The sequence below is a fragment of the Ailuropoda melanoleuca genome, chromosome 1, assembly GCF_002007445.2.
Source record: "Ailuropoda melanoleuca isolate Jingjing chromosome 1, ASM200744v2, whole genome shotgun sequence".
Lineage (NCBI taxonomy): Eukaryota > Metazoa > Chordata > Mammalia > Carnivora > Ursidae > Ailuropoda > Ailuropoda melanoleuca.
The window spans coordinates 13909394-13918113 of NC_048218.1; the positions used below are offsets into that span (position 1 = coordinate 13909394).

Here is an 8720-nt window from a genome sequence, read left to right on the forward strand (position 1 = left end):
ATCCTGTAAATATGTTATATAGAAATAGCCATTTATAGAGACCCGGGACTCTTGGACCATCAGCAGAATTTGAGTTCCTTGAGTCTAGGAAGACAGAGCAGCAAAGATGGAGCCACAGAAGAAGATGGATCTGTAAATCAATCGCTTGCTATCTCGAGTGCTTGCTACATAGGAAAATCATATGGATTCATTTATAGTTTTTGCCACTGTTTTTCTTATAAATCAAGATTATCAGGAAAGTACCAATCAAGTAGTTTTCCTGGCTCAAAAGAGAACAATATGTGTTTGGTACCATGGAAGAGGACAACCTTGTATATTTAACTACTTTCGCCTTATTGTGTCCGTTGGTGAGATCAGTTCCCTGATTTCACCACAGTCAGCCTTGCTCTGAAATTGTAGACACATTAAATCAACCACTTGGATCACATGTGTCCCAAAGAATGTGGTTTCCCAGGTATGAGCGATCTATCAATCCCCTACTCTCCTTTCACTTGGCATTTTAACAGTCCTAGCCAATTTCTTAGGCAGATTATTTGATTTTATGCCTTGGTCACAGCAGCTCTTATGAAGAGTTTCAGAATTGCCTGTACAAAGTACACCTTTGATGTTGCAAGAGATTGGTGCATTTCTTGATGATTGTGCAAACTCTCGTAATTGTGCCTGCAGGTAAACATACGGCTGTCTTCTTGGAAAACTGAGAAGTACAAAGAATGTTTATGTGCAGGTCCAGTTGTTCCAAGTATCTCTTGTCGGTTTAGACACACCTGGGTTACCATCCCCCTCTTATTGGCTGAGAAAGTTGCCCCACCTGATTTGTAAGTTTACCTGTCCTAGTCAATGTGTGTGTGTGGGGGGGCACTTCAGCCAGCCAACACTGGATTTAATCTAGCTAGAAGGAGCAAAGCAGCTCTGAAAAACCGCTGGGCTCTGAGTTCATTGCTGTGGGAAAACTGCTCTCTCCTGAGGCACAGAGAAACTTGCTTCAGAGCAGCCCTACCTGCACAGGAGGCTGGTGGGATCGAACCCATCCCGGAGGACAATGGCTACCTACGCCCTGCAAATCGCTGGACTGGTGCTCGGTGGTGTTGGCATGGTGGGCACGCTGGCTGTCACCATCATGCCTCAGTGGAGAGTGTCTGCGTTCATCGGGAGCAACATTGTGGTTTTTGAAAACTTCTGGGAAGGTCTGTGGATGAATTGCGTGAGGCAAGCCAACATCAGGATGCAGTGCAAAGTCTATGACTCCCTGCTGGCTCTCTCTCCGGACTTACAGGCATCCAGGGGGCTGATGTGTGCTGCCTCTGTGCTGTCCTTCCTGGCTTTCATGACCGCCGTCCTGGGCATGAAATGCACCAGGTGCACTGGGGACGACGAGAAGGTGAAGGGTCACATCCTGCTAACGGCTGGAATCATCTTCATCGTCACAGGCGTCCTGGTGCTCATCCCGGTGAGTTGGGTCGCCAATTCCATCATCAGAGATTTCTACAACCCGATAGTGGAGACTGCCCAAAAGCATGAGCTTGGAGATGCTCTCTACATAGGCTGGACCACGGCACTGGTGCTGATCGTTGGGGGGGCACTGTTCTGCTGTGTTTCCTGTTACAGTGAAAAGAGCAGAAGCTACAGATATTCCGTCCCTTCCCATCGCACAACCCAGAAAAGCTATCACGCGGAAAAGAAGTCCCCGAGCGTGTACTCCAGAAGTCAGTATGTGTAGTTGGGTCTAGTTTCTAACTTTACCGAGAAAGCCATGTAAAGGACTGAAATGTCCACTGTTTTCTAAAAATGGAACCCAAAGGAACATTGATTTGCCATTCTTAACTGCCTAACATTAATTACAGGAACTGTGCCTTGACTATTTATGATTCTATAAGCTATTTCAGAAGAATGAGATATTACACACAGTGCTTTGATTGTTCTAGAAAGTGCAGTAATATGTTTTCTAAAATGATTCATGCATCTTTTCCTTTCACCAGTTACTTCAAAATGACATTGTTAAAGACTGTATTATTTTACAACTGTGATTTCTCTATGACACAGCATTATGTATGTAGATCGGCCTGACGTTTCCATCTCACATAAATAGAGACAGGCTTACAGCGTTCTATTTTAAATGAAATACTGATTCAGTACACTGAATAAATAAAATTCAGGTATTGCTTTGCAGGGGAATCGGGGATAAGATGGAAGAAGGTTAATATTAATTGTGTAAAAACAGCTTAGTGATTAACGTGCTCAATTTCTAACGAAGGTTAAAAAGAAGGCTTTAATCAGCAGCGTAAAGGAAACTAAAAGGCTTTCTGATATCTTGTTTTTCAACCTAGAAGTTAGCAATCCTCACTCCTTTATCCTCTTTCCCCAGAGGCCTTTCTTTTCTTGTATATTAAATGAACATCTTTTAAAAGACAGATATTTTGTCAGATGGCTTTGCATTCAAACTGCTTTTGCAGGGCTATACTAAGAAGAAAGATAAAACCATAGTCTAAAAAACATTAAAGACTTCAGGAAAGTGAATTTTTTTTTCCTCTGAAGTTTTTATGGTCAGAGAAGGATGCATTTTGACAAGAAATCCTGCATGTACGTGAATATTTTAATAACTATTTGAATACAGACGTTGGGCTTTTATCAATATAAATAACAGGATAGGACAATGATAAGTCTTAGTTTTTAGTTGCTTACCGCAAAACAAAACTGATTTATCCTTTGTATACTCTATCTGCTCCTAAGATGTATGTAGATACTGAAATTCAAATCATCATTTCAATCCCATCAAAAGTAAATATTTTACTTTTTCCATTTTTTATTCAGTCTTACCAAGGTATAGGGAAATACTGTATCTTTGTGTTTCCCCCAAATTTGATGCAACTGATAATTCAATTTGAAAGTTTGTATACATATTTTTCTAGCTTAAGTGACTGTATATATCTGCTTTATGTCCTTTATATTAATAAATTGTAACTTTTATATAAATTTGATATTTTTTCATTCCTTTTTTATTAACCTGTAAAGAGTTTTTAAAACCCTGATATTTTCAGCTTTCTAATTTTAAAAAGAGGCCACATTTTAAATATAAAAGTAAAAATCGGGGCGCCTGGGTGGCACAGCGGTTAAGCGTCTGCCTTCGGCTCAGGGCGTGATCCCCGCGTTATGGGATCGAGCCCCACATCAGGCTCCTCCGCTGTGAGCCTGCTTCTTCCTCTCCCACTCCCCCTGCTTGTGTTCCCTCTCTCGCTGGCTGTCTCTCTCTCTGTCGAATAAATAAATAAAATCTTTTAAAAAAAAATAAATAAATATAGAAGTAGATTCAGCATCAATTTTTGACAATATAAAATACTATATATTATTTAACAACATTATGCCTTATAATCATTGTATTCATACACTAATATTTGATGCGAACAGTGTATTTGTAATTTATCAAGATAGTGCTATAGGTTCCAACGAATCTGTCTACTGTAAATATTATGCATGCGTAAGCCATTTCTAGGAGGCCCCTATGAAGCCATTTCGGTAAAAACTGTCCATAGCCAGGCAAGCTTCTACCTCTGACAAACAACGTTACTTAATACTAATGGCCGATGTTTTGGGGACACATATTATATGCTAGGACCTCCGCTGCTTTATATGAATGATATCGTTAAAGATCACCACAGATGAGGACACCTGGGGACAGTTCAGTGATGACCCAGTTGAGTCAGGACAAAGAAGAAGGACCATCTGACTTCACAGCCCATGCTCTTTCTCTTCAGGGAAAGTAGATTTTCGGTTTTTTTTCAGTTTATCAACTGACTTTTGTATGTGGAAATGACATGCTTCACTAATATTAGTTGGGAAAACTTCCAGGGGTGGTTTCTCCCACCCCTGGGGTTGGTGATTTCACAACAGCTAAATGCTGATTTATCCTAGGCATGCTCGCTCCCTTGAGTCAAACCATTCATGAGAGCAGAAAGCAGGGAAAAGTGAGCGCCTTGGAGAAGTAATTCAATCTTCTAAATACCGTTCTTGACCAAACATCCTCTTTACCTAGAAAGCTCTCCTGAAAGCCCCAAATTCAATTTTTATTTTCCTCTTCTTTTCTCTACAACAGAATGAGAACACTGATAGTTTTCCTTATGGCACCACCTCTTGAATAGCTCTGAAACCTTTCTCCAACTTTCCACAATTACTGTCACTTTTGTTCTTTCCTACCTGGTTGAAAAACCCTTCCGACTGTCACGACCTGTAGGAACTTCTTGCCCCAGCCCCCCCACCACATTCCTATCTCCGTTCTTCCTGAAATGCATCTCATCCCCATACTCCTTGCGTGTACAAGCAGTCATTTGTACATAACCCTTGTAGGAATGCTCCACTGCCAGAAAGTGGGTCCAAATGCCTTAGCAGATGAGAACTATGGGGAGGGAGATCTTAGACTTGTCACGAGAAACTTTATCACACAGAACCATCGGCGTATCACCAGTATGATCACGATTATGAAGTCAATGTCCAGAAACTAGAATAATTCACATGCCAAAAGGCTTCTTCGATATCTTTTTTTTTTTTTAAAGATTTTATTTATTTATTTATTTTTGACAGAGAGAGACAGCAAGAGAGGGAACACAAGCAAGGGCAGTGGGAGAGGGAGAAGCAGGCTCCCCACCAGCAGGGAGCCCGATGCGGGGCTCGATCCCAGGACCCTGTGATCATGACCTGAGCCGAAGACAAATGCTCAATGGCTGAGCTAGCCGGGTGCCCCGGGCTTCTTCAATATCTTGAAAGAGAGGCACTGGAGTTGGGAGACAGTTTGATTAGTTGCACATTATGTACAAGAGGACCTTTTATAATGTTGTTTTATAATGTAGTTTTATGGAGAAACAAGGTGAGGTGATGGAAAGAACACAGAGGACATGGTTTTATAACCTGACCTTAGAGCTGTTTTTTTTTTCCTTCTTTTGCACTGTACCACCTGCTGCCCCACCAGGAACTCCTTCCACTGATTCTGTATTCAAACTGACTCTCTTACGCACTGCTCACACAGTCATTGGGCTGTGCCATGCTAAGTTTCAGGGATCCAGGGATGTTTTTGTTTTCAAGGAATCTGTGATCTAATAGTACAAAGCAAGAGCAGGAAATGTAGCCTTCACTACATGCCTACCACGTGCGTGGTGCTTTTCTTTATTTACCGTATCAGTCTTCTAACAATTCTGTGAATTACATATGAGATCATGAGAACACTGTGTCTCAAGGTGATGTTATATATAACATCACATATATACCTGTGTATCTGTATACACACATATATACCCTAATCCAAGAAGAGCCTCTGTTCTTCCTACTGCAATGTTTTCCAAAGGCATCCCTTTTAGAGTAAACTTTGTGAACAGTTAAGTGTGATCTCACCACCTCATCTCTTAGGCTTCCTATGCGTCCCTGGTCACAGCACCCTTTCCCACTGACCCCAGGGTAGACCTCACCATCAATCTTTGCTACACTTTTTCTTCCCTTTCTCCCCTCTCTTAAACTACAAGATAAGCTATTTCTTAGTTTCTGACACCCATCACCTTTTTTCCCCTTGGATTGCATTTTTCTAGATTCCTGTCATAGGCCTTATATTTCAAATTCTCCAGGCCTCCTTCATTGTCCTGAGAAGGCTCCCCCAGGGCTGACTGGATCCCTGCAACCCTTCCTTTCAGCACTGACCTCACTCCCCCGTGTGCAAAGGAAAGCAACTGCTGGGACCCAGCCAACAGGCAGAGCCCAGAGGCCTGCTTTCTGCAGATCTTCAGGCTTTGCCACATTCTAAGAGGAAAGAGCAGGGCAGTATTCAACTCAGAGAATCATGAGAAGGCAGGGATCACTGGTGCAGAAGCCTGAGGTCAGGCCTGAAGCTCTGTTCTGGGGACGAGGGGGCCACAGGGAGACCTGTAGTCTCTGCCTGCCTCACACGTAGTCCTGGGAGGAGGGAGACATTTGTACTCCTGTTTAGTCGTGGGCGATAATCTCAGAGGTCAGAAAAACTATGGCAGGCACACACAAGGACTGGGTTCCTTCTTATTCTGGGGCCTGGGAGGGTGAGGATATTGAGGGCTGGGAGCTCAGAGGTGACTTCCCAGGGCCCCAGTGAGGAGATGGCAACTTTCAGGTCACTAGGTCACCATCCAACAGTGAGGGCTCCTGCCACCCTCGGGTGTGCTGTGGCTGATTATGGCAACTTAACTTCCACAAGGAAAAAAGATCCTAGAATCACATATGGGGTTCAACAGCCAGAAAAAGGAAGTGCAGGCTGAATGCTCACAACTGGCAGGCAACCTTTGAGGAAACAGATCTGGTGGGAAAGAGAGGACATCTTACGAACAAACAAATACCTGTAAGAGCCTAAAGCATATCCAATTGCAGGATTAGAAGGCTCCTTGTTACTTAAATAACAGGGTTTCCACATTGTAAAAAGCTGCAAGGAATGGAGAGTTGCGGGGAGTCAACGCTGAGGTAAGAACTGGAGGTTTGGAAGACCGAGTAGAAGACAAGCTTGTAACACAGAGCAAACAGAGGAAAAGATGCAATTCGTGAGGAAAACTGCAGAGGACTCTGAGAACAAATTCAAGGACCTAAGGAGCAAATTTGGAGAGAATATAAAGACCAGATGGAAGGAGGAGCAGTCCCTTGACACGAAAAATCAGTTTTTAAAATGAAAGTCTCAAATTCGCAGATAGAAAGGGCTCGCTGAGGTTCTGGGAAAACTAAAAAGAAAGTCTGTAGTTAATTCTTAAAGTGACAACAAACAAAACAAAAACAAACAAGCAAAAAACCCACGTATGCAAGATTCCACCAATCATAAGAAATTACTTAAAAACAATAACAACAACAAAAAAATCATACTTGCATCCAATATTTTCCCCACAAACCTAGAAGCTAGACGGTGGATTACTAAGTCAGGGCCGTGGGAGAGCAAATCCTCACCTAAGGACGTTGAACCACATTCCTCTGTGAGTGAGAGAGAAAGGCATTTTGTGGCTAGTCCAGGATCTAGCAACTCTGTCCTTCGTAAAGCTAATCTGAAGGCAATACTAAAGCAGTGAATGGCCGAGGGGACTGCAAGGAAAGGAATGTGGAAAAGAGGCGAGACTTGGTCACCCATGACTCTTGCAATACACAGAAGGAAGGGATTGGCTCGCCTCAGAACTGGGAGGAACATTTGCTCCAGGAAACCACTACAAACATGTCACTGCTGGTTCTCAAGTTCAGAACTACTGCCTTCCCAGCCCTGCAGATAACTGGACTCCTTTAGCATGGAAAACAGAAGAACACAAAGTTATGTAACAGTCCAGCCTTGGAATTCTTTTTTCTTCTGATCTTCTGCTCTAGGTTCCACAGTGCCCATATTCTAGCCCGTCAGGCTTCATGTCATTTCTTCGGCACCTAGGAATTCTTTCCCCAAGACCTTGATGGTCTGCAATGCCCTCATCATCCCTTATTGTCAGAGATAATTGAGCCCTTGAGCTGCTATCCTGGCTCCCTTTGTCTGTGCCCACGCACCCCCTGGGCCAGGTGAGTCCAGTGTCAGCCCGGTCCTGCTGTGAGACAGATGTGTATCAGCTGGTCTGACTCTCCACCTGGTAGACAAGCTTAGTCTTCCTTAGACTAAGAGCTCTGTAGGCCCTCCTCCTAGTCCCTCAAATCACTGTGGATTGTAAGTCCTCTTTGTCTTATATTGTTAAATCCCATTGTCTGCCCCTTGCCCTGACTCTTCTTCATATGCCAATAAATACATATGAATGTATTGGAAACAGAAAGAAACTTCTATAAAAATATAAAAATATTGGGAGAAAAAATATTCCATTTAAAAAATGCAGAGAAAAATATATTTATTTGTAAAAAAAAAAAATTAGAGGAAAGAAATACTCCACCCAAAAAATGCAGTGAAAAAGACAAAAAGTCAGAATTGAACATTTTGCTGATTCAGGGAAGAATTTATACAATCCTTCTTAGTAATGGGTTAAAAGAAAAAATGGCTTTTCTTATTTTACTTTTAGTTTTTTAAAAGATGGGATAAATTTTTTAAAAGATGGGATAAATAAAAATAAAGCAAAACAAAACAAATAGGAAAACCATCCATATACCTACTTATGTCTTACTTGGCTTTTCTCCAGACACCCTACCCTCCTCCTTAACTACCAGGCTCTAAAATCATTAACTCTGTTGCTTCTATCTTTGGCTATTTTTTGCATTTTGCAATTGATGTGTGGGAAGGGTGGTGAGAAGGAAGAAAGCCCATGGTTGAAGACTTTTTTCTTTGTTTTTGTCTGCAAGCTAGTAAGACTATACTTGTGCCAGAACCATAAATGAATCTTTTTACCTCTCTCTCTCTTATTTTTTCTGAATTGGACCAGCTTTCTGATGCTTTTTTTTCCCCTTGGAGTAGACATATGGGTAGATACCTGGATATTCTCTTTGAAGAGGGAATTATTTATAAGATGATTTATTAGATGCTAAATTGTAGAAATGCTTTAGAAATTAAACTGCCCTCCAGCTTCAAAGCGGAGAAGCCTTCTGAAGGCAATGAAGCCTCATCTTACAGCCCAGCTGTGGTCCAACACTGAATCTTTTTTTTTTTAATTAATTTTATTTTATTATATTATGTTAATCACCATACAGTACATCCCCTGATTCTGATGTAAAGTTTGATGCTTCATTAGTTGCGTATAACACCCAGTGCACCATGCAATACGTGCCCTCCTTACTACCCA

The 8720-nt window shown here is 41.9% G+C and overlaps 1 protein-coding gene across 1 annotated transcript; it reads left to right on the forward strand.

The window, feature by feature from the left end:
* The first annotated feature begins 881 nt into the window (after positions 1 to 881).
* CLDN8 (claudin 8) lies at positions 882 to 2923 on the forward strand. Its single transcript, XM_002924132.4, has one exon. It carries the CDS (start codon positions 1040 to 1042, stop codon positions 1715 to 1717), a length of 678 nt encoding a protein of 225 aa, XP_002924178.1. The 5' UTR covers positions 882 to 1039; the 3' UTR covers positions 1718 to 2923.
* The last annotated feature ends 5797 nt before the right edge of the window (positions 2924 to 8720 follow it).

Bases quoted from the DNA above. Each gene is read 5' to 3' on its own strand.
- CLDN8 (XM_002924132.4), top strand. From the start codon at position 1,040: ATGGCTACCTACGCCCTGCAAATCGCTGGACTGGTGCTCGGTGGTGTT.